Source organism: Gadus macrocephalus, chromosome 5 (assembly GCF_031168955.1).
Source record: "Gadus macrocephalus chromosome 5, ASM3116895v1".
Lineage (NCBI taxonomy): Eukaryota > Metazoa > Chordata > Actinopteri > Gadiformes > Gadidae > Gadus > Gadus macrocephalus.
Genome location: NC_082386.1, coordinates 21363990 through 21389639, shown reverse-complemented (window position 1 = coordinate 21389639; position 25650 = coordinate 21363990). Strand labels below are relative to the sequence as shown.

The following is a 25650-nucleotide window of genomic DNA, read 5'->3' as shown; positions in this document are numbered from 1 at the left end:
AGAGGTTACAGGACTCAGCTGCCTGGTGGCTGTTGATACATGCACACGCATGAACCCTCAACACAAACACACTTTCCACAAACACACACACACACTAACACGCAAACACACACACACACAAACGTGTACACAAACCTGTCCACATGCACACGCACACAAACCTTTCCACACACACACACACACACACACACACACACACACAACCTATCCACACACACATACACACACAGTCCACACACACACACACACACACACACACACACACACACACACACACACACACACACACACACACACACAACCTATCCACACACACACACACACACGCACGCACACACAAACGTGTACACAAACCTGTCCACATGCACACGCACACAAAACCTTTCCACACACACACACACACAACCTATCCACACACACACACACACACACACACACACACACACACACACACACACACACACACAACCTATCCACACACACACACACACCGCACGCACGCACTGCACGCACGCACGCACGCACGCACGCACACACACACACACACAACCTGTCCACACACACACGCTCAGATCAAAGGCCATCACTATGAAGGTACAGCTAAGCTTTGACAGCAGCAGCGATGTAATTACATGTCCAACCCTCCCCCATCCCTCCAGTCCCCCCACCCCCAGCCGGGGTCAAGGGCACCCCAGAACCCCCTCCAGAGCGCCCCATCAGCCCCCCATCAGCCCCCCCATCAGCCCCCCATCAGCCCCCCATCAGCCCGCTCTGACCCACAGACGTCCCACCACCTCACCTGTTGCGCTACACAACATTTGAGTCGATTTTGCCGTCTTGCTCAGACTTTTATTGCCCTTTTTGCAACCCGCCGAGGAAAAACATATTTGGGAGGGACACAAACCGGCTCCTGTCGATGACCAAAACTCTTTCATGATATCCTTAATTACTTCTTAATGAAATACAATTGCTTGGTAAACCTGGTAAAGAAAAACATGAAGATGAACCGAGGTCCTCGACCAATGAGCGAAGAACGTTGTTGACTTTGTGTCACGAGAGCGAAGTCCCATTTCTCCTGTTCCCTTGAACCCCGGAGGGTCAGTCTGCGCCCCCATACCTCGCCGAGGGCCGCGAGGGGAACCACGCACTGGTCTCCACGCACTGGTCTCCACGGCCCCGCCCACCGCTCCACTGAGCCCCGGCCCTCCCTACTGGGTGAGGGGACGCACGGCGCGCTCACACCCTGAGGGAGATCCACGCCCCCTCGCCCTCCACCAACACACGCAGTCCTGCTGCGTTGAGGTTCACTGCCCCCAACCAGGCAGACCCCCCCCCCCCCCCCCTCTGACGACGCCTTCCGTCGCAGTACATCCCATAATAAGATGTTTCAGATACATGGAGTCCCGCCGGAGCAGGAGGGGGTCGGTACGTGGCTCCAGGAGGCCGAGAGACACGAGGGCAGCCAGACGGGTTTGAACCCCTGGTCGCTCCACGCCACGCGCGTGTGTGTGTGTGTGTGGGTGTGTGTGTGTGTGTGTGTGTGTGGTGTGTGTGTGTGTGTGTGTGTGTGTGTGTGTGTGTGTGTGTGCGCGTGCACGTGTGCGTGTGTGTGTGTCTGTGTGTGTGCGGTAGCGAGCCCACCTACTTGTGTTTGTTTGTGCTTGTGTGTCTGTGTTAGTGTGTGGGTGTGTGTGTTAGTGTGTGCGTACGTGCGTGCGTGTGTGTGTGTGTGTTTCGTGCGGAGGACACCGTAGCTAGCCAGCCCGCGGCCTTACCTGCGAGGGCTTTGATGCGCGAGCGCTCGAAGAGCCGTGCCGAGGTGTTGTCGTGGTCGAGGTCCTCGTCGGTGATCTCGAAGCGGGTGTTGACGCGGCTGTACTGCTGGGTGATCTCCCGCGCTGTCGAAGTCCGTGATGGACGCCATCATGGCGGCGGCCGGCGGGGGCGTGGCCGGTGTGAAGGGGTGGTGGGGGGGGAGGGGGGGGGGGTCACAGAGGAGTTGGAGGTCCAAGGATGGGGTGGGAGGAGGGAGCTGATGGAGCAGAGAACAGAACACACAGATGTTAGGGAGGTGTTGACCTGGGACGATGGAATGTCTTTGACGTCGATGAGAATATCCGTAAGGTAAGCTACTATCAGCCAATCACAATACTTTTGGAATCTCATGACAACTTCATAAAACAGCTGAGGTTCTTGCGTATAAACTCAGACACTTCTAACTTTATTTGTATCCGTCGTCAGCGATAATACGCATCTTGGTCGATATTGGCCTTCAACATCGGCGGCAGATATATACGGCTCCTTCATAATCATAGAATGAAACGTGATTTACAGAGCTGCCTCCCTTCCCTCGCAGTGGGAGGAGAATCAAACAAAGGAGCAGCTTTAGCGATCGGCTTTGTTGGCTTCGGTTCTCCTCCTGCTGTCGACCTTCAGACAAGGACGGGACGCGGCGGGAGCATCACCGTATGACAACGACAGCACAGGGAGATTAACTCTGTGTTTGTCCCAGTACAGATCGCCCCCGCCTTCCAGATAACCCTGTTGCTACCCGACCGACGGATAAAACGCGGTCAGATTTCTAAAATGAATGAATCAGATAAACACGTCGAGGCCGGTAAAGGGGCCTCATTCGTCGGTTGGTATTCGTCGAGGCTCCATTTTGTCAGGCCCCTGGTCATGTGAGTGTTTGTCCGTGCGTAATGGCGGGCTTACGTTAGCCAGTGAGATAGCTCTATCTAGCCTCAACACACCGCTGTTATCACGCGGCCGTGCGCGGGAGGGGGGGTAGCCCCCCCTCGCTACACGGAACATGACGGAAGCGCCACTAACTCCTCCCCCCACCCTCCCTTCTTCTAACTCGCGAGGTTTCAAACCAGAGAAAGCCCCTGTGTGTGCGCGTTGTGCGTGCGTTGTGCGGGCGTGTCACTGTCCTGTGGCGGCGTCAGTTAGACGTGGGACGTGACAGAGATCACCGCATGTAGTACACAGGACCACGGCGGGGCCGTCAGCGCCCCCTCTGGTGGACTTGCAAAGTGCAGGGGGAGAAATTAAGGATTCATTGAGTGATACTGACCTTCTGTCTCGTCACTTCTACTCTATATTATATCTATACTATACAAAAAAAAGACAAGAAACAGACCAACTCAGCTAATCTTGCATATTATATTGAATTGATCATTCTTATTGATTCAATACAATTTTGCGGTAGCCCATCCTCTGCTTCAATGCACCACTGATGCCTTGCCACGCGGATGTGGGGCAGAGGCCAGCCTGTTGACAGTTGAGCATGTGACAGCCTTCAGGTCCCCCCCCCCCGTCTCCTCCTCTTCCTCCTCCTCAGTGGGCTATCAGTGCTCCACAGAGTGCGTGTTATCAGCGTGTAGGGACGCTCCACCCACGCTTTATGAGCGGTCCTTATCACTTCGTACTCAGGCCCGGGAGTCGGGACGCCAGCCCGCACAGAAACCCCCCGATCGTCGACGGATCGCACCTCTATCGGCCACCGTGTAGAATACATACGTTAAGCGCCGCTTTCACCGCGCCGCGTGTAGGAAGTGTACCGATCAATTCGCATTGTGAAATGCCATGATGAGATTTTAGGTATTTATCATTGTTAAGGTTTTTTAAGGTCATTAAAAGTAGATGAATGGGATCAGCGGCAGATGGCGGTCCTCTGATGCACAGCAGAGTATTGTTGTCGTGCCATTCCAGGGACACGCCAAATCGGGGCATGTGTGAAGCAACACTTCAGCTGCCTTACCCCGTCGGGGGGGGCTCCCCCCCCCCCCCACACACACACCCTTATCACAATGCCCAGTTTAAAAAGGGACTGAATGATTCTGGGGAGACTCAACGTGGAGGGAGAAGCAAAGTCACTGATAAAGTCTTTGAAGGGCAGCCATGATAGGAATCTAGCAGGCTTATAAGGACTGACCTCCATGCGGCTACCGGAGGGTATGAGTCCAGGTCAAACCAACTGGAAGGGTCACCTTTAATGGCTGCCTTCACAAAAATATGTTCCTCTATCTCGGTCCTTCGTTTCTTTGAAATAAGTATTTAGTTTGTAAAATAATTTGAATTAAAAACCAAATAGGCCTACTTGAAGTGAATACGTGAACTTATTTGGAAGGGGACATCTTTAGATATAAGAGCCTGCCAATCAAAAATTTAAACAACCATTGTAAACAACGGGCATCCCACGTGCTGGTGGATGCTTGGGAGGGCGCCACATTATTCTGAGCGTGAGGCCAAACGCAGAGGATGAAATTAGAGAGAGGTGTGGTCAATATGTGGTTGACCCAAAATACCGTGTGTATGACACGCAGTGTGTGTGTGTGTGTGTGTGTGTGTGTGTTGTGTGTGTGTGTGTGTGTGTGTGTGTGTGTGTGTGTGTGTGTGTGTGTGTGTGTGTGTGTGTGTGTGTGTGTGTGTGTGTGTGTGTTTGTAATTGTAGATGAAACAACTGTGCTGTCCAGCCACTAGAACAAATCGTAGATATAAACACTATCGGGGACGGAGATCAATAGCCTACAAATGGGATGAGATGGGGGGGGGGGGGGGGGGGGGGGGAGCGAGACGCTCTATTGGGTAACTGCCTTAGGTCCGAAAAACCCATATAGACTCCACTTGTACGCGAAGCTGCCGATATCCCAAACTCACCAATCGATATGCATATTAATCGCCTGAAAAGGGAGATAAAAACTCTACCTGAACACGCGGCTTTAATGTGAAAATGTGTTGTTTGTTTTACACTGAAGGCGTTTTTGAGGAATCAATACATGAAGCAAATGTGTATTAAATACCTGTTGTCAAAATACAGCAACGCTTAACCTTTGTTTTGGATGGGGAGATATGAGGAGCAACCTACATTATGGGAGGCAATACGGAATCGATGCTGAACTATTTTTTGCCGACAGTTTACAACAAATGCCTCGGAGCGTCAAGCGCCAAACTCCAAACACGCACAGTGCACCATTTGGAGGAGTTCAGTTCAACTTGCTCTGAAATTGTTTGCATCAAACGCTGCGGAAGAGTTGCTAGGTCTTTGTCACCAAACCGATCGCACATTCAAGATAGGGGAGCGCACAAAGTTGCGCTTTGTGCGCGCATGCGCAGCCAGAGGGTTGCGTAGCTGCGCGTTCGTTAACATTCTAACGGGTCGAGCGGCGCCTAAATGGAATTGGTGTGGAATAACTCATGAACAATGTTCCCAAACAAAAACGTATTCGACGAATGAACCACCCACAGCGATCATCGATCATCAAGTGAAATAGAGAATGAACATCGAGCGCTCGTCTTCTAGGCCTTCAGTCTGACAGGTGGTTTGAAGGAATTTTCTTAACTTACAAACAACTCCGACCAAACTCCAAACACGGAATCTAATGGCTCTCAGTGTTAAAAAAAAATGTGGCCACGGACAAATGCTTTTGTTTGTGGAACAAGGATCATTAGCGGAGGCTTTATTTACTCACTCGGCTCTGGATGCTGTCTGTGGGTCGAAAGCGTTTACGTTAAATCTTCTCCATGCCAATAAACCAATTAAAATACAATCCCATTGAAGCACAATGTTCCCGGTCAGAGTCGCGGAGGAGAGGGTCCTGGAAAGGGGTCCTGGGACGGGGGGCTGTCGGAGCCGCGCATACTACGGTCATTCCCAAAGCGTGTGACCCACCCTGCGCGTTAAAAATAAAGCGCGGAGTACATGATCTGTGCGCGCCGCGGACGGACATTCCTCACATGAGCGGGTGACTCGAAATGGCACAGAGTTCTAGGTTCCCCCCCCTCGTCCCCCCGTACACACCCTCCCCAGGCTTCAGCTCTAATCACACACGCACCACAACCCCCCCCCCCCCCCCCCCCCCCCTCCTCCCCTCAAATGCCACGACGTCGATACAACGACTTCTTCCCCATTCACATAAACTCGTTCAAACGGGCCAAGAACCACCTGACTTAGAGTTAGGTAAAAAAGGTTTAGGAGCTGGGCTCGCTTTAAGTTTGAGTTGAATCGATTTTGTCTCACTATTGGTTTCCTTAGATTAGCAAGTTATTTAGAAGTGTTGGAAGGCTACTGTTTCCCTTGAAGTAAAAAGCAATAACTCACTTTCAATCATGTCAATTTTATTTATAAAAATAGCACATGCTAAAATTGCATAGCAATAACAACATGGAGGGTTGACAGTAAAAAAAACGGATAGAAAAATGGATTAGGATCAACAAAATCTCAATCATAAATAACAAGGTTTTTTGACTGATATAAGCATATAAAAAATAAAGACAAATAATAAAATTACACTTTAATATAAAAAGTGGGTTCCTTCATTCTTTCCCGTGGGGATCCGAACTTAAAAAAATATTCTTTCTTCTTCGTGGATTCCCAGAGAAACGCGTCTCACGGCCGCCCCAAACAAGGGCCTGACGTCAGCCAGACTGTGTGTTGTTGATTTAGTGTCTGGGTGCTCTCAGCCTGGCCGAATGGATACTGTTAGCTCAGGCCGTTGAGGTTGAAACTATGCAGACGTGGTTCGGATCCGCCAGCTAGCCGTCGAGCTAGCAGCCAGCTAGCCGTCGGGCTAGCAGCCAGCTAGCCGTCGGGCTAGCTCTGACTGCGTCTGCATAGCTTCAACTGTTGACCAACGTCCCGATAGCTTAGAAAGGCATCTATTTTTTGGTGGTATCAATGAAATGAGTAAAATTTTGATAACTCAACACAACAAAACAATACACAATAATAAAAAAATCAATAAATATAAACTTCCAAAAATCCAAATAAAATAATCCCTTTAACTCCTCAGACAAAGATTTGGGGGTAGGCTACTACTGTGATATAAAAATATTTTTCTTGCTTCTTTAAAAAAAGACAATATCCTCGGTGCATAGGGCTGCGCTAGATCCTGACGCCTGTGTTATACTCCCTCCTCAAACTACAGATAACCATGTTTAGCTGAAACATGTTTATATTAAAGCTACTCATTAAGAGCATCAGTCTTCACGTCAATAGCTTTTCATGCTGTTCTGCATTTCTTTTGCGAGACACAAGACAGAAAGGGAGAATTTGCTAGCAAACGCTAGCCGTTGAGCTACGCAATCCCACCTGCTTCTCTCCAGGCTTTGTTGGTGATAGGTGAGGCATTTATACGTTTAACATGCCGTCTAGACGGTCTTTCCCTAGAGTAGTCTAATAGTTAGCGCAACATTAGCTACGCGGAGTGGCTAAACCCGCTGGAAACCTTAACCTAAGTCGTCATACAGTGGGTCGAAAACCACGACAGTCTTTGGCGTGATTGTGTCATTGATTGTAACAAGCGTTCAAAATAATACATTGTCGCAAGCGCAACCAAAAAAAACATCATGAGTGAAGATTGTGTCGAAAGAATACCATTGTACAAAAGGAAGCTGCATGGGTATCAGTATAAAACAATAGATCAGTGCTCTGGATAAAAGTAATGCTCAATAATACTAATCATGAAAATAAGGTCAAGGCAATAAGGTCTTGGTGCAAATTGGAAAAATAAGCGAAGGACAGGTCTGGCGTCAAATGTCACTGCAACTCGCGCTCTCATTGGACGGCGGGTTAGCCCGGAGGAGGGCTCACTGCAACTCGCGCTCTCATTGGACGGCGGGTTAGCCCGGAGAAGGGCTCACTGCAACTCGCGCTCTCATTGGACGTTGGGTTAGCCCGGAGGAGGGCTCACTGCAACTCACGCTCTCATTGGACGGCGGGTTAGCCCGGAGGAGGGCTCACTGCCACTCGCGCTCTTATTGGTCCGTTGGGTCGGCCCGGAGTAGGGCTGAGTGCCACTCGCGCTCTCATTGGTCTGTTGGGTCGGCCCGGAGTAGGGCTCAGTGCCACTCGCACTCTCATTGGTCCGTTGGGTCGGCCCAGAGGAGGGCTCAGTGCCACTCGCGCCCTCATTGGTCCGTTGGGTCGGCCCGGAGGAGGGCTCAGTGCCACTCGCACTCTCATTGGTCCGTTGGGTCGGCCCGGAGGAGGGCTCAGTGCCACTCGCGCCCTCATTGGTCCGTTGGGTCGGCCCAGAGGAGGGAGCCCAGCTCAGCGATGACGGCCGCGTGTCTGTGGGCCACGGAGCCTAGCAGTCTGGGAGGGAGGGACGGAGACCCCAGGTCCACCTGGAGAGGGGGGAGAGGGGGGAGGAGAGGGGAGAAGGGGGGGAGAGGGGAGAGGGAGGAGAGGGGAGAAGAGGGGGGGGGAGAGGGGGGAGGAGAGGGGAGAAGGGGGGGAGAGGGAGGAGAGGGGAGAAGGGGGGAGAAGAGGGGGGGGAGGAGAGGGGAGAGGGAGGAGAGGGGAGAAGGGGGGAGAAGGGGGGAGAAGAGGGGGGGAGGGTCAGGGGTTTGGCGACCAAGGATTTGGTCTCCTGATTATACAGGATTGTCATCATAGCTGTCTATCATACACCGTCTCTCCCCTCTCTCTCTCTGGGGGAGGAGAGAGAGAGAGGGAGGAGGAGAAGGGAGAGATGAGAGGAAAGGAGAGCAGAGAAAGGGAGGAGGAGAGGAGGCAAAGGGGAGTGGGAAGAGGGGAGGAACATAGGGACAGGGCAAATGAGGAGGGGAGAGGGAGAGAGGAGAGGAGGGGAGAGAGCATGGGGAGAATATATGCAACAGAGGAGAAGAGAGGAGCCAGGGAGAAGAGAAACCGACTGGAAGCAGCCTTTCCCCCCACCCTCCTGTCCCACCTGGAGCAGGTACACCACCCTGACGACCTCACGCCCGCCGCGTGTGATTGGCTCAAGGAGCCAGGCGCTGGGCATCATCTCGCCGCGCACGGCGTCCGTGCGCGGCCGGGGGAGGGACTCCTCCAACACCGACTGCAGAGCCAGCACCTGAACACCCCCCTGCACGCACACAGCACTGGGGGATGACCTTTCAATCTTTGGTTTATTATGTTACTTTCTGGAGCTGTTCTTCCCCGTCTCCTTCTCTGCTCCCTGTCTGCACTCCTTCGAGCTCCTTCGCACTGTTTTTCTCCTCTCCCCTTCTCGCTTCGCCTCTCCTCCTCTCCCCTTCTCGCTTCGCCTCTCCGCCTCTCCCCTCCTCGCTTCGCATCTCCTCCTCTCCCCTCCTTCTCTCTCTCCTCCCCTCTCCCAATGTCTCCTCTCCTCTCCTTCCATTTTCTGCACTCCTCTCCTCTCCCCTTCCCATGTCTCCTCTCTCCTCTCCCTCCTCTCCTCTCTCCTCTCCCCTCCCCATGTCTCCTCTCTCTCCTATCTCTCCTCTCCTATCATCTCCTATTGCACAAAGGTCAGCTATATAAACAATTTCTAAACCAGCACAAAACAAAACATTGTTTCATGTGATGTGTGTGTCTGCGCAGACGCGCTACTGTGTCTGAGTGTGTGTGTGTGTTTGTGTATTTGTGTGCGTGTGAGCGTGTGTAGAGTGAGGGGGCACCTGTTTGGACGTGGCGCTGATGCAGCAGAAGTCTCTGGGCTGGCTGAGATGGCAGACCGACGCATTTGTGAGCAGATAAACTATAAGAGAGAGAGAGCGAGAGCGAGAGCGAGAGAGAGAGCGAGAGCGAGAGCGAGAGCGAGAGAGAGAGAGAGAGAGAGAGAGAGAGACAGAGACAGAGAGAGAGAGAGAGAGAGAGAGAGAGAGAGAGAGAGAGACAGAGAGAGAGAGAGAGAGAGAGAGAGCGAGAGAGAGAGAGAGAGAGAGAGCGAGAGAGCGAGAGAGCGAGAGCGAGAGCGAGAGAGCGAGAGAGCGAGAGCGAGAGAGAGAGAGAGAGAATAATTCACTTAGTCACAGCAGCAGGTAGGTTAGTCTTCGACATCAAAAAATCAAAGAATGTGAAAACCCAAATGAAATGAATTAATGTTCCAAAAAATGAAATACAAATGTTCTTGATTAACTAATTACATCGTTCAAACACCAAAAACTGTTAAAAAATAAATGTCCTGCAATTAGTTTACTTCTTACTGATTGAATCTTTTCATCTCAAGCTTGGCGAAAATCCCTACAAAAACAATCCAACTCGGATCCCTTCTAATCGGGCCGTGTGATTCGGTGGTGTTTCCGTTGTGCTCACCCAGCTGTGTGCTGCCATCTAGTGGCCGCGTCCAGGCGGAGCGCACCGCGGGGTTATAGAGGTGGATGTGGGCGGGCTGCCGGAGCAGGTCCCAGAGGTCGGCTAGGGGCCCGTTCAGCTCTCCCGCCCCCAGGAACCCGTGGACCGTAGGGCTGGAGGAGGGCCGGTAGTAGGCCTGGACCCCTCGCTCTTCCCCCTGGTGTCTACGGGGGAAACACATTCTGAGGTTCAGGGTTTGGTTTTTGTCGGGTACAACATGAAAACATAGATCTGTAGAGCACGCTCAGGTCAAATGGAAACAAACAAACTATACAGAAGTAATGAATTAATAAAACTTAAATTGTAACGACATACAAATATAACTGTAAGGCGAAGACCCTGAAATGAAAATCGATTTTGAATCGGGAATTGATTATTCGAAAATCCATTTTCAATCGAATCAGGAGCCAAAGAATACAAATCGAATCGAATTGTGAGATGATGAACGATTCGCCCCAAATAATATAACCATAGTGTGAGCACCGTCATTATGAATGAAGCTCCTCATAGTTTATGGGTCTCAATAGAAGGCATCATAGATGATTATCGTGTGGTGTCATTTGGATACGCCCACCTCCAGCCAGCCGACGCCTTCCCCACAAGCAGATTGGCCGTGTCCGCTGCAGCAGCCAATCGGATCTGCAGAGAGGGGAGCTTCCTGGTTATCATTATAAAAACAGCCAATCACAGCCTTATATACTCCACATATAGTTAATTGATATAATATAGGGCAATGAGATAATTTGATAAAATGAAGATTAAGTGCGATGAGAAGTGTAATCTCAACAACATATTGGGAATAATTTCTTTGTTTGATGTTTGCTTATTGTAATCTTTGAGATTTAGATCAGATTGAATATGTTTCTTATTTTAATCGCTTTGTTCAATATGTCATTCTGGGATCTGATTGATTGACAGCCGGTCGACGGTCAATAAAGGACAGGAATTAGCTAGAAGGCGGGGAGGGGAAACCGTTCTACCTCCAGGAGGGCGTGGCTCAGCAGACCGGACGCCACGTCCTCATAGGCTGCCGAGATGGAGGAGGCGGAGCCAAAGGAGCTGGATCGCTGGCGGGATTGGCCGGCGGTGGAGGGCGAGGAGGTGAGGAGGGGTTTGAACCCGGACCCCGGAGATTCTGGTACCGAGACACACAGGGCGGTCAGACCGAGGTAGTGGGGTCCATCCCCGACGCGTGCGGAACGACCCACGCAGGAGACAAACAGGGCGGTCAGACCGAGGTAGTGGGGTCCATCCCCGACGCGTGCGGAACGACCCACGCAGGAGACACACAGGGCGGTCAGACCGAGGTAGTGGGGTCCATCCCCGCCGCGTGCGGAACGACCCACGCAGGAGACACACAGGGCGGTCAGACCGAGGTAGTGGGGTCCATCCCCGACGCGTGCGGAACGACCCACGCAGGAGATCAGGGATTTCCGAATCCGTTTTTCTGAGCTTCCCGATTTATATATTGCGCATACAATGGTTTCAAAGCTGAAGCCGTTGACAGCTTAATTCACAGTTGAACGGACTTGTGTGTGAACATAAACACAGCCTGGGGACATGTTAACGAAGATTACAACCAACGTCGACGCTGGCTCTCATTAGAGCTGCTCTTTAAGCGAGGCCTCCTCTTTAATGAGTCCAATGATGTCTCTCTGGGTGAAAGCATCGCTAAATGGTGAGCTAGCCCAGGGCAGAACTTCACACGGAGAACGATGTCAATGGTTCGAGCTGTATTAGAGAGGCTGATATTAAATCAGCCTTTATTATTCACAAGCATGCCAAAAAATACCACAATTAAAATATAATTCTTCGGGATTGTTGCATTTCTACATCCACACATGAATAAATCACTTCAGTGAGCTTCCTACCCTGAGTAGACAGCCAGCATCGTTGGCTCCGTGAACCCTGAGAGACACACAGAGGAGGATGACCCCTGACCTTCGACCCCTCGTCAAGGACCCCTGGCTCCTGTAAAGCAACACAACCAAACGCAACAATGATCACAAAAGGGGGATCTAACTTAACCGGTCCACTAATCGCCGGGTACGTTGTACAGACGGTACTTTATACTGCAGCCAAGTTCAAACCCGTCCTCAGTGATGACTCCCAAACCTTTATAAGATACAGAAGGCTGAACATCAGGTTTAACGTGGACGTATTCACAGCCCTGACCTGTAAGGGGGTGGGGGGGCAGTCTGACCTGTGTGGGGGGGAGGGGGGGCAGTCTGACCTGTGGGGGGGGGTGCAGTCTGTTGGGGTCCTGCAGCAGGGTCGTGTGTCCGCTGACGTAGCCTGAGGTGTGCCCCGAGGACAGGCTGAGGCTGGAGCCGGTGCACAGGGTACTGCTGCTGGTCCCGGGACACAACCGGGCCTCGTCCTGCAGACGACACCCAACAGGGACTCACAATGCAGCAGTACACAGGTAGTACTGCAACAGGGACTCACAATACAGCAGCACACAGGTAGTACTGCAACAGGGACTCACAATGCAGCAGTACACAGGTAGTACTGCAACAGGGACTCACAATACAGCAGTACACAGGTAGTACTGCAACATGGACTCACAATACAGCAGTACACAGGTAGTACTGCAACAGGGACTCACAATACAGCAGTACACAGGTAGTACTGCAACAGGGACTCACAATACAGCAGCACACAGGTAGTACTGCAACAGGGACTCACAATACAGCAGTACACAGGTAGTACTGCAACAGGGACTCACAATACAGCAGTACACATATGGTACAGCTACAGGGACTCACAATACAGTAGTACACATATAGTACAGCTACAGGGACTCACAATACAGCAGTACACATATGGTACAGCTACAGGGACTCACAATACAGCAGTACACATATGGTACAGCTACAGGGACTCACAATACAGTAGTACACATATGGTACAGCTACAGGGACTCACAATACAGTAGTACACATATGGTACAGCTACAGGGACTCACAATACAGTAGTACACATATGGTACAGCTACAGGGACTCACAATACAGTAGTACACATATGGTACAGCTACAGGGACTCACAATACAGTAGTACACATATGGTACAGCTACAGGGACTCACAATACAGTAGTACACAGGTATTACAGTGCACTCACACATGCACACAGTGGATCTCCAAACCGAACACATTTGCCATTCAGCAGACATCTTAGAATACCATTCTTCTCTTAGAATCCCATTCGCAGCCCCAGCGGGATTCGTACCCCTGACCCTAGGTGGTGTTAACGGTGCGACTAGTTGAGCAACACCAGGCCGCTACTGTATATTGTTGTAATATTCACATCGTCTAGTAAAATGAGTGTGTCTAATGTCTTTCATTTCACGCATTGAAATTTGAATAAACCCAATCAAATAAAGAGGGAATAAACAAGTATAATTGTTTTTACTTCAGCACAAAAATACTAAAACAATGTTGAGGCAAATTGAAGAAACACATTAAAAAAGTTTACTTCGGAAAAACTGCCTCCCTATAATTTGGGGAAATCAGTGCTCTGTTATGACACGCAATTAGGGGACGGAAGCCGGCCGGGCATCCCAATTAGGACTCCGCTAATGAGCACACCTGCACCGACCGAGCAATCAATACCGGCTAACGAGACGCCGGCGGCCGTCAGACGCACCTCGGTGCCGGCGGCCGTCAGACGCACCTCGGGGCCGGCGGCCGCGCCCTGGAGCCGGGGCCGCCTCCTCTCCAGCTCCGTGCGCTGGCGAAGCCGCAGCCGGGCCCGCGAGAGCTCGCCGCGCGCCTCCTCCCGGGCCCGGCCGTAGTCCCGGAGGAGGTGCTGGATCTCCGAGGAGTAGCGGCCCTCACCGGGCGGAGGCACCGGGGCTCTGAGGGGGGGGGGGGGGGGCGGGGAAGGGGGACAGCGCTTCAGTGTGTTGATGATACTGGCCTAAAGAAGGTTTCAATGTATGCTGGTATTAATGACCTTTAGACACTTTTAATGTAATTTAATATTACTGACCTTTAGATAGTTTTAATCTATGTTAATGACCTATAGAAACTTCATATACTTAAATTTTTTGATTCACAATACTTAATACTTACTTTCTTTAATTTGATCATCAATATAAATTAATATAGAATAATATAGAATATTCATCTAACTGTAAGCTACCCAAATCGAATCCAATTCCCAAGTAATACCTTTTATTTAAAATGTAAAATTAAACAACTGCATTTCTTATATCCTAAACTGTGTTAGTCTTGAGAACAGACTCGTGAAAACCGACCAATAAGCATGCTGTGTGCCATATGGTCTTACCTGGTGCTGTCTGACACCTCCGGGCAGAGTGGCTGTGCTTGATGAGCGATAGGCCCGCCCCCCTGGGAGCAGGCCCCGCCCCCCTGGGAGCCATCCCTGCTGGGACTCAGGCTGTGGGCCCTCCGGTAGCTCTGGAGCCTGGCCTCTCTCTCCTGGAGCCTGGCCTCTCTCTCCTGCCTCAGCCCGTCCACGCTGCGTCGGTGTCTGGGAGGGAACAGGGAAGGGAGAACATACACATCGACGTGGATGAGACTTGAGAAGAATTGATAGGATGTTTAGGATGATTTGGCCGCTAGAAATATATGTTGACTTGAAGTCGATTCGATCTATCGATCAAAAGATCAGTGGCAATTTTCAGGAATATTAAAGTAAATCCGCCTTGAATTGCACTTCTTTTTCTGATGTAACACCTGAATTTCCAGTTTAATAAAGGTGATCTTTGTGCAAATAATATAATTCACGTAGATTAAATAGATGCTCATAAACCATTGAGAATGAGTTTGATATTTTCATCATTCATGTTTGAGATAACATGAACACCTAACAACACATTCATCTGTTCCAGATATTCAAACAGGTGTCCAAGTGAAGCCGTACGGACGCCGCCTCACCTGTGGTAGCGCTGCTGTCCGGTGGGCGTGGCCCCCGCTGGCTCCGGCTCCTCCCAGGCCGCGGGCGACAGCAGCCTCAGCAGGGCGTCCGTCTCCCCGAGGCCGTGGTGCAGCCTGGCCTCCGCCAGCTCCACCGTCAGCTGGGGGGGACCGGCCTCCGCCCGCACCCAGGCCATGACGCGCTCCCTCTCCCGCCGCAGCCTCTCCACCTCCCTCGCCGCCCCCCCCCTCGGCCCCGCCTCCGCCGGCTCCTCCCACTCCTCCCGGCGGCCGGCGGCCACGCCCCCCTGCTGCTGGGCGTCCGTCGGGGGAGTGGTCCGTCTGTCCGGGCGACAGGCGGACGTGGGGCCGTCGCCGACGCCCGACCAGTGGCTGAACTTGTTGTGCATGGGCAGGTCCTCTGGGAGCCGAGCCCCAGGGTGGGGGGGGCCGGGGGGGGGTGCGGGAGGAGGAGGCGGGGACACGCTGGCGACGGGTCTCGCGTTGAGGAGGATGTCGGTGTTGGACTCGCTGGGCGTCGTGGAAACGGCGTCGTCCTCCGGGGCCGGGGCCTCGCTGGACGAGGAGGAGGCGGCGTTCCCGTGGCGACCGCGGCCGACGGAGACGTCCCGGGTACTCCTGTCGTCGCGGAGATCCGTGTCCTCCTGACCGCATGCGTCGCCGTGACGACCTCCAGGAGAGGGATAGCTCCGTCTTGTGATGCCGCCACAGGAAGTAGAAGTTTGATGCGGGGGGGGGCTTTTCGCAGAGCCGCCGTTGGAGCTGATGGGGTCGTTGTTGTTCTCTTCCTCTGGGATGATTTTCCTTCTAACGTTTCTATCAACGTGGGACTGAAGGCCTGTTGAAGTGATCCCCGCTCCCTTCGAGTTCGTTCCACTCACGCTTTCCCCTGATGTTGATTCGACTGATTTATTTGAGGAAACATCGCAGAATAATCGGTCCATTGCATCTCGTTCCCTAACGAACATGCTTCCATTGTGTTTTCCGGGGGAGTGTGTAGAGTGTTTCCCGTTTGACTCGGTGCTCTTGCTGGAGCCCAGGGTGACAATGGGCGACGAGGCCCTGTCCGTGTACCTTGTCTGTTCCCCGCAGCACGAAGACCGCCCGGGATTCACAGACGGAATGGGGTTGGATAACCTGTGGCCGGTTTGAGAGAATCCTCGACTTTTGGTAACTGCCGTGCTTTGCTTCGAGTTGCTTGCCCGAGCGGACGCTGTGTGACAACTTTTGGTTTTGGTCGGTTTCTCCACAGCGGTCAAGCTGTGTGAGGCGTGATTCAGAAGATGATTCTCCACGCTTTCTTTTGCAGCCAACATGTTTATCCTCAGGTCAGACCCACTCCATTTCCTGTCCTCCGATCTGGATTTTTCCATGACCACACCGGGACATCTCTCCCCATGGGAAACACTGAGTACTTCAGAACCGATCACTGTGACTATCACGTTGACCTCATGGGGTCTGGCCCTCTCTGGAGGTGAAGACCATCGCTGGGGGATGTCTTTAACAAAAGACGTGAAGGTTGCTTCAGTCTGGATCCCGATATCAAAGGACGTATTGGTCCGGGTGGGGTCTTTAAGCTGACGCCGTGGCCCGGTGAAATCCGAAACGTTGACCTTTCTCCTTGGGCTGGGTTCCCCTGTCCTCATTCCCTGGACATCTCCCAGCAGGTCCGAGGTGCTGTGGATCAGCTGGGAGAGATGGGCGGACATGTTCTCCATGCTGGCCCAGGTGGGAGTGTCTCTAATGTCCTCTTTGGTTCTAGTGGTCGGTACGTGGGTTCTGCTCCTCTGGTGCCGCTGGTTCCTGCCGAGGTCGGGACCCGGGGCGGTCGTAGACCGGGACCCTCGAGAGCCCCCGAGGGCCTGGGACACACCACCCTCGGTCTGGGTGCCGTGGTCCTCAAACCTCCTGGGCCTTTGAGCTGGGCTCACGTCGACACCAGACTCCCGCTCCGAAGAGTAGAGCAGCATGATGTCGTCCACGCGTCCGGAGCTGTTGGCGCTCGGACAGGAAGAGCCGCTGTTCAACGAGAGGCTGGCGAGGCCGTGGTCGAGACCAGACGACTGCTGACGCGACGCGTCTGAGACGCGGTGAGGAGCGGTCCTTCCTCGCCCGCGCCAGTCCTCGCCGCTGCTGAGCGTGCTGGAGAGACCCTTGTGGTTGGCGAAGGTGCTCAGGTGGGAGTGGAAGGGAGAGTTCTGCCTGTTTAAGCCGTTGTCGACGCTACAACATCTCGTCATGCGCTTCTCAGCGCTGTTCAACAGTGGAGATTTGGAGGACAGGTCGACTGCGCTGCCAAACACCGGGGTCTTGTAACACTGATGGCGCGAGCGGTCTTCCTGCCACTGGCGAGCGAAGGGGTTGATGTCACTGGAGGCAAAATGCATCCGAGACTCCTGCGTTGCTCCGGGGCGATGGGGTCGGCTCACTTTGACATGGGGCGTGGTTCTCTCCTTATTTGGGGTTCTCATTGGTTGAGGTGTTGAAAGATGGCCCTTGGGGCAACGCTCCCTGGCTGGTCCCGGGTATATACCTGGATCCTGAGTAGAAAGGGTCTCCACTAGGGAAATACCGTCTGACCTTATTCTAGAAGTAGCTCTATGGTCGCCTCCTGTTTGAGCGACCCTCGACTGACTAGACTTTAACTGCGTGGATTCGGGCCGACTGCGATGAGCCCCCCTGGGGGGGGGCTCATCTTCCTCGTCTGACGAGGATCGGACTGCGGAGTCCGAAGAGGAAGAGGAGTCTGGGTGAACCAGGGCATTGGACCTTCTGAATCTCTTAGGCCTCCCCTTCCTGTGCTGGGTGGCGTGGTTCCTCTGCTTGGTGGAACCATGTATGGACACGTTGCTCTTTGAAACATCTCCTCCAACAGCACACGTGTTCCCCGCCGGATTCCGTGGCAGAGAAGCGATGGCGTGACTATCGTTGTTGCTGATAGCCGATGGAACCTGGGATTCTGTAATATTTGTATTTCTCCCCATTATGTCTGTCGTGTTGTTTTGCAGACAGTTGTCAATTATGGAGCGCTCGTTCAACCACTTTGCAATTTCATGATTGTTGTTGTGATAATTCATATTCACCACGCACGTCTGAGCAGAGCTGTTTGAAAGGCTCTTATCACTTTTGGTAACGTGCCAGTTTCCAGGCATTCTCTCCGTTTTCAGTTCCCTGCTCTCATTAGCCAAATATCCAGGGATGTCTCCAGGTGACTTCACTGAGACAGGTTTGTCTACTGAGCCACTGCTGCTTTGACGGTGTGGCCCAGACAGGTGCACTCCTCCATCATAGAGCGACGTCATGGCAACAGAAACATGGCGGCCATCTGTGGAAGGATGACCTGTCTCTAACTCGGAGTTCGGTTTGCATGAATCAACATCTTCATCCGTAAGAGCTGAGGCTGAATGGTCACCGAGACACAGCATGTCAGGGAAGACGCACTGAGGTGGTGGGGTGTCGGGTTTCAAGACCGGGGTGGCCGGACACGCCTGTCGTCTGACGGATTGTTTGGGGCCAATATTGAGACGGGCAGGAGTAGGATGACATGTTTCTGCCCGTGTTACCCTGTCTCCGTCACTCAGAGCGAACGGCGGATACGTCTCCAGAGACGCTCCGGGCCCACGTCGGGAGGGAATCCTATCCTGGAACGGGAGGAGGACCGGGAGCACGCAGCTGGAAGGATCTGTCTCTGCCTTATCGGAGAGAGAAGCAACACCATTCAGTGGGATGTCTGACGTTGTCTCTGTGACGTTTGGAGCACGCTCCGTCGCTGCCGTCTCTTCGGCAGGCGGATGTATCTGGTCCTCGTTCCCCGAAGCCTGTTCTCCGTTCTGGGTGTCCGACCTCGTGTCCCGCTGAACCCCACCCTGTGGTACGGAGCGGCGTTCGGTAGAGGCGACCGCCGCTTTCATCCGATCCCTTCCTTCATCTCTCGTCGGCGTTCCTCTCCCTCCCGTCGACTCAGCAGCGCCGCGGGGGGGCCGAGCCGTGGCCCGGGTCCACTCTGAGACCGGGGTCTCCTCTGAGTGGGGGGTCTCCTCTGAGTGGGGGGTCTCCGCTGAGTGGGGGGTCTCCGCCGAGCCGTGCAGCGGCAGGGCGGTCAGGCTGTGCCTGCGGCTCGGCCCGGCGTTATCCCGGCGCATCAGAGAGGCCGATGTGAGGTGTCCTCTCACCACCTCGGCGATGCGGAGATCGATGGCGCAGCAGATGGCGTCCCAGTGACGCACCGGCTTCCTCCCATCCGGTTTACCTTTCCGGTCGACGATACCGACCGACGTTCCAAATGGCTTTTCCAAACCGGTCGTCTTATCTTTCTTTCTGTCTGCATTGATTCCTTCTGAATCTCTGATACTCCATGAGGAGCGGGTATCGTTGCTTTTAGGACCTTGATCCGGCAACGCCTTGTTCCGGTCAGTCCGGTTCCAGTCAGCCTTGTTCCGGTCAGTCCGGTTCCAGTCAGCCTTGTTCCGTGTCTGCCTGCTTGTTGGCTGAGACTCTATCCGGGCCATCACGTTAGCACGGTCCGAATCGCGGCTGGGAATGTCCTCTTCCACGTCGGGGGCTTTCTCTTCTGTGTCACCGTTGTCGCTGAAGCCATCGGACCGACCGACATCCCGCCTGCCGATTTGCGTGCAACAGAACGATTCTGGGGACCCTTCGTCGCTCCTCTTTGGGATCTTCAAGCCCCCGGCCACCGTCTCTTTGAGCTCCTTGTTCCTCTTTCTGGAGCTTTTACCAAGAGATCTAACAGGCTCAAGTTCAGAGTGGGGGGGTGCGGGCGCGAGCTGTGATTGGTCCCCTGGGATGGAGACCTCTTTGGTATCAGGATTCTCGTATGGCTTCACCCTTTTTAACTTCTCAGTTTCGTGGGTATTGACCGGTACATGACCGTTCTTGGAGAGGACATGGACTACAGGATGTGTTTGTTCATAGGACTCTGATGGATGAACGAAGGGGCAGACAACCGTCTCAGAGGAGTTGGTCGCACCGGTAATCTCCATCAGGGTCACACCCTTTAAAGCATGATCTAATTTGATTGGCTGCCGGCTTGTCAGGTTAATATGGCAAATCTCATTACTAGCAAGTGAAAGACATTCACTTCTCTCTGCAGTGGGTAATACATCTTGGCATGCATAGGTTTGAACATCTACTGTTATCTTCTGCACACTTTCGAATAGCTGATTGTGTTTTGTGAGTCTTCTGCCATCATCATCAAACCCAGTATCCCCTATTAACCTTAAAACATTCCCTGGTTCTGGAGGTGTTTCAGTGTCTGGAAAATATATGCCTGACAATTGGGCAGGAGCCTTGAGGTTCTGATCCTCCACGGTGACATGGACTCCTTCAGAGCTGCAGGACGCTGTGGAGCTAAAGCTTCTAAACTTGCTCTGAGCGTCTGAAAGTTCTAGGCTGATCAGTCTTGGGCTGCTGCTACCATTGCTGTTGACGTCCCCTGCTCGGTACAGCGCATTCTTCCGGCAGGCTGCAGGACGTTCCCCGGAGACCACGGGACTGTCGGCCGCCTCGGTGGAAGACCAGCCGTCGGTTAGGACCAGCTGAAGATCCGGTTCCCTCAGACTGCAGCTGCTCAGAGAGCGAGGGCTGCCAGTGAGGGCGGTCCGCCTGTCAGCCGGCTCTTCCTTTGGCTTTTGAACAGCGGCCTCCATCGCGGATCCGGTTTCCACTCTCGCTTTCGTGTCAAGGCAGCCATTTCGTCTCCAACATTTCGTCTCCTCTGCTGCTCTTCCCTGAGTACTTCCACCGTAGGCATGTCCCGGAACAGTGCCGATGTTAGATACCTTGATGTGCCTAAGGAGATGACGGGGGGAGTCCGTCAGTCGTGTGTGCATGGGCACCCCTGTCCTGGTCACCCCAGAGCGCAGGGTGCTGCCCTCTGGTGCCAAAGAGTCTCTGGACATCTGGCTGTCCACGCTGTCGCTCTCGCTCCCCAGAGCCTCCTCGTGTCTCAGTTGTTCCACCAGCGCGGTGGCGTACGCTGAGGACAGGGAGTCCATGGAGAGGAGGCTGTCGCAGTCCGACGACCCTCCGTCACGTTCCCCCCCTACGTCCTCCGCCCATCCGGCCAGGCCCAGCCTCTCCACCCAGGAGCTGGTCTTGTTCATCAGGGCCTCCATGCTGCGCCAGCGGCGTTGTTTCACATCCTCGGGGAACGTCTTTCGGTCAAGCTCCTCGCAGGAGACGGTGGTTTTAAGAGCGTGCTGGTTTCTGTTCGTCATGCCGGCGTCTGTCAGGCTCCGGTCTCTGCTGATCTTCCTCTGGTGAATTCTGTTAGTTCTGCCGACCGGTTTGGGGTTCCTTCGTCCATTCCCCACTGGCGGCGGCTTTCTGAACACTTTGGACAGTGCTGTCTTCAAACCCGGTCCTACAGATCGAGAGAAAACCTTCCGGATTGTTCCGAGCCCTTTATTGCCTCCTTGAGTCCTGACGTCCGCACACGCAATCTTCTGGACTTTGGGGTTTTCGACAGATGGATCCTTTTCCTTCTCATTGCTTATAGGCTGTAAGGCAGTCCTTTGAGGTGACTTCAGACTCCCTCGGGGGTTCTGATTGGTCTTGAAGGTCAGGCTCCGGTTTGTGAGGAGCGGTTTCCTCTCTGGGCATGCCTGGTAGCTGCGGGCCGGGGGGGACTCCCTGACACTTTGTTTGAGGTTTTCAGAGGAACCGTCTCTGCTCCTCACTGCCTGACTCTGTCCCGATGACGCCCCGGCGGAACAGCTCCTGGTCCTCTCTCGAGGCAGACACTCGTCCGAAAGCCACTCCCTGCCAAAGCAATCCCCGCTCCTGGAGGGATCCACCGTCAGCTCTGTGGATCTGTTCCTCTTCAGGTAGCGGCTGCAGGACGGGGAATGAAACACAAATGAAAGTTCGATCACATCTAAACACAGTCACACCGTGGTGTTTCTACCGAGCACGGCAACCCCAATCGGCCACAACTCCAGCCACGCCCTGCTCACCTGAAGACGGGGGTTTGCTGGGGGTAGAGCCGCGACAGGATGTCCCCGGAGAAGGAGTGGCGGCGAGGGTTGCGTGACGGCGGTCCCCCAGACCCCCGGGGGGAGCCCGGCTCCGGGGAGTCTCCGGGGCTCCCCGGGCCGGAGGGCAGGGCCTGCTCCAGCCTCTGCAGCTCTCGCTTGGCCTCCAGCAGGTGGCGCTTGCGGGCGATCCGCTCCAGCTGGAGGTGCAGCCTCTTGCGGCGGACGCGGCCCTCGGCGCGGCGCAGGGCGTGGTTCCTCAGCAGCTCCTCCTGCACCACCCTCTTGATCGCCCGGAGCAGCCGGGGCGGCGGGGGGGGGGTACGGGACGCCGCCGTCGTCGTCGGACCCCCGGGGGGGCGCTGGAGAGTCGCTCCAGGAGGGGGGCTGGCAGGAGGTCCGCCTGCACCCCGGACTCCTGGGTCACCCTGGGGGAGGGGGCGGCGGACTGCAGGCGCTGCGACTCCTGGAGGATCCACCGCTGGACTGTGGGCGGAGAGCGGAGGGCGTCCTGATCACCCACTGCTTTATTGATCCGCTCGTTTCCTCGTTCACAACACGGTCGATGGGAAAGCTCCTGTCCATCGTTGGTTAACGTGGACGGATACTATATCATCAAAGTTCATAATTGATCATTGATAACTGTATATAGTTTGACATGATTATCCTCAGGATAGGAAATCCAATAAATGATGTTTGATCAATGATTGTGTTGGTCAGATATATGAAACAAACAACCGCACGTTGGGTCTGAGCAGCGTGTGTCTTTAGTGTGCGTGTGTGTTGTGTGTCTGTGTGACCTTCGGCGTGCTGCTCCGTCAGCTGGGCCTGCTCCGTCTCCAGCTGCCCCTCCGCCCTCCTCTGCTCCTCCTGGATCTCCTTCCTCAGGGCCTCCACGTACCCCTGCTGCTCCTCCACCCGCTGCCTGGCGGAGGAGCCCCCGCTGGGGGAGAGGGCGGTGACCGGCCCGCCCAGAGGGTCCGCTCCTCCCGCGCTGTGGGGGGGGGGGAGAGAGAGAGGGGGAGGGGGGAGAGGGAAAGGAGAGAGAGAGAGAGAGAGAGAGAGAGAGAGAGAGAGAGAGAGAGAGAGAGAGAGAGAGAGGGGGAGAGGGAGGGAGGGAGGGGGGAGAGAATGAGAGAGAGAGACATCGAGAGAGAGGGGGAGAGAGAGAGCGAAAGCGAGAGAGAGGGAGAGAGAGAGAGAGAATGAGAGAGAGAGACGGGAGGGGGGAGAGAATGAGAGAGAGGAAGGGAGAAAGAGAAAAAAGAGAAAAAGAGAGAAAATGAAAAAGAAGGAGAGAAAGAAAGAAAGAAAGAAAGAAAGAAAGAAAGAAAGAAAGAAAGAAAGAAAGAAAGAAAGAAATGCAGATGTAGCTGACAAATGAATACAAAGCTCCTTTCAAGCCTTTGGACTCAGTAAATATTTACGAACAAAATTTTGAAATGTCGAATCACAACGAATCACAACACATCTCTCCTCACTACGCAGTGAGTGTTCATGCAGAAGTTGGCGTCAAAGGGTCTGTTGTTTGGGTTAAGTTCTGTAACTAGGCTGGTTACTTAGAAACCGCCTCATCCTGTCCGGTAAACAGCTGACAGAGGAAGTTGAAATCAACTGCAAACACGTACACATGCAAACACATGGACCAGCACGCACACACATATACAACCATGCACTCTCCCGCTCACGCACACACACACACACACACACACACACACACACACACACACACAACACACACACAACCACACTGACACACACAGACACACACAGACACACACACACACACACACACACACACACACACACCACACACACACCTCAAATAATTTGCTGATACATATAGAATACGCTAAAAATAATGTACTGTGTACAGGAAATAGAAAAGAAGTGTGTGTTTTCTCCAGGTGTGTACCTTGAACCCGATGTGAAGGGACAGAGTTCCCTGTAGCCGTCATCCCCGATGGCCTGGACACAGACACCGAATACAAACACGTTATCAGAGGAGTATTGACCTCTATCGAAACCTCACCCTAAACTAGCCTTCTATTCATGCATCCGTCATTAGAATCCAGAACTAAACTCACAACCCAAACAAATTGATTTGTTGATCATTTATAGATGAAGACACTAATGGAGAGGATATTTTATTGAGAAGCACTTTCATGTCGCTAAGAGATGCATAAATTAGACGGTAAATCTTAAGTGCTAATTAACACTCGTCATTGAATACAAAAACCTTCATTACCCCTACCATCAGCCTCCTCATCACCCCCATTATCACCCATTAACAATTCTAGCATCATCAGCATCATCATCCTCTTCATCATCACCACCATGCCTTCCCCACAAATCATTAGCCATCTTCATCATCACCGTCTCCACAACTCCCATAATCATCATCATCACTTCATCACTATCTTCATCAGAACCATCCTAACTATTATCACATCCCCCATCAGCATCACCACCAGGACCCTCATCATCATCATCCTCCTCCTCCTCGTTATCTCCCCCCCCCCCCCCCAGCCCCCTGATGACCCAGGCTCACCCTTCTCCTCTCCCTGAGGACCGCAGCCTCGGCGGGGTGGTTGAAGCGGAACCTGTGGGTGCCCAGAGTGATCACAGCGCCTGGGAACGAGAGAGACAGAGGCAGAGAGAGAGAGAGAGAGAGAGAGAGAGAGAGAGAGAGAGAGAGGGGGGGGGGGGAGGAGAGAGAGAGAGGGGGGGGAAGAGAGAGAGAGAGAGAGAGAGAGAGAGAGAGAGAGGAGGAGAGAGAGAGAGGAGAGAGAGAGAGAGAGAGAGAGAGAGGGGGGGGAAGAGAGAGAGAGAGAGAGAGAGAGAGAGAGAGAGACGAGAGAGAGAGAGAGAGAGAGAGAGAGACAGAGACAGAGACAGAGAGAGAGAGAGAGAGAGAGAGAGAGAGAGACAGAGACAGAGACAGAGACAGAGACAGATGGTAAACTTAGCATCCCAAGTTGTGCCCTCCAGTGACACAGCGTTCCTGTATCCGAGGCTTGGTTGCTAGGTGTGTTTCCATGATAACGGGGCAACTGTGGAGGCTGGGGTGGATCTTCGCCTTTATGCGGGTCTCAGTTTTTAAAATGAAAAAAATGGAAATTAATAATTTTTTTTTACGGTCGGCCTCACATTTCGTCTAAAAACAGATTATTTTGGTGATGGAAGGGCCGCAGGGGGCGGGGCTTACCCTGGGCCAACCGGCAGGGGTCGCTGACCTCCCTGTCGTTGACGAGGCAGGCGGAGCACGCCATTGGTTGGAGCGTCACCACACCCCCTTCGTTCACGATCTCACAGCTGCCATCGCCCTGCAACACTGGACACACACACACACACACACACATGCACGCACACACAACATAACACACACACAAACACATACACACACAGCATTCAAACCACACACACACACACACACACACACACACACCACACACACACACACGTGCACACGGTGAACACAACACACACAAGCAGAGCAGTCAGTTCGGAAACAGCTGTAGCAAAGCGTTCTGAAATTGATTCGGCTAGATTTGTTCAACATTTGATCTTGGAAAATCTGTAAAAGTCAAGTTGATCTCGACGTGTCAACGACAACTCTGAACCCTAAAGCTTCTGTCAGGCATAACAGACTAACACCCCTCTTAAC

At 53.2% G+C, this 25650-nt stretch overlaps 3 protein-coding genes across 3 annotated transcripts in view; all 3 read right to left on the bottom strand.

The window, feature by feature from the left end:
* sptb (spectrin, beta, erythrocytic) overlaps positions 1-5784 on the bottom strand; it is a 26981-nt gene extending 21197 nt beyond the window's left edge. Inside the window, 3 exon segments of the mRNA XM_060051279.1 lie at positions 1699-1893; positions 1895-2032; positions 5475-5784. Of these exon segments, the coding sequence (XP_059907262.1) occupies positions 1699-1893; positions 1895-1927 (228 nt within the window). The 5' untranslated portion in view covers positions 1928-2032; positions 5475-5784.
* A 315-nt stretch (positions 5785-6099) lies between these two features.
* Positions 6100-25255, bottom strand: LOC132457202 (stAR-related lipid transfer protein 9-like). The gene is made up of 17 exons (XM_060051278.1): positions 25134-25255; positions 24535-24586; positions 23899-23951; positions 22784-22977; positions 22393-22469; positions 21966-22345; positions 14992-21843; positions 14381-14584; positions 13736-13946; positions 12321-12467; positions 11959-12058; positions 11068-11222; positions 10662-10726; positions 10049-10251; positions 9412-9491; positions 8697-8855; positions 6100-8130 (listed from the first exon to the last, which is right to left on the bottom strand). Exons 1-17 carry the CDS (start codon positions 25253-25255, stop codon positions 8014-8016), a joined length of 9171 nt encoding a protein of 3056 aa, XP_059907261.1. The 3' UTR covers positions 6100-8013.
* The window catches only part of LOC132458302 (stAR-related lipid transfer protein 9-like), a 29589-nt gene continuing 27736 nt past the window's right edge, over positions 23798-25650 (bottom strand). Inside the window, exons 17-19 of the mRNA XM_060052884.1 lie at positions 25192-25317; positions 24535-24614; positions 23798-23951 (exon numbers count right to left, since the gene is read on the bottom strand). Of these exons, the coding sequence (XP_059908867.1) occupies positions 25293-25317 (25 nt within the window). The 3' untranslated portion in view covers positions 23798-23951; positions 24535-24614; positions 25192-25292. The remainder of the gene's footprint in view (positions 23952-24534; positions 24615-25191; positions 25318-25650) is intronic.

Bases quoted from the DNA above. Each gene is read 5' to 3' on its own strand.
- LOC132457202 (XM_060051278.1), bottom strand. From the start codon at position 25,255: ATGGCGTGCTCCGCCTGCCTCGTCAACGACAGGGAGGTCAGCGACCCC. The intron at 23,952-24,534 runs GTGAGCCTGGGT...GTCTGTGTCCAG, and splicing joins TCCTCAGGGAGAGGAGAAGG to GCCATCGGGGATGACGGCTA. The intron at 11,223-11,958 runs GTAGGAAGCTCA...TCTCGGTACCAG, and splicing joins ATGCTGGCTGTCTACTCAGG to AATCTCCGGGGTCCGGGTTC.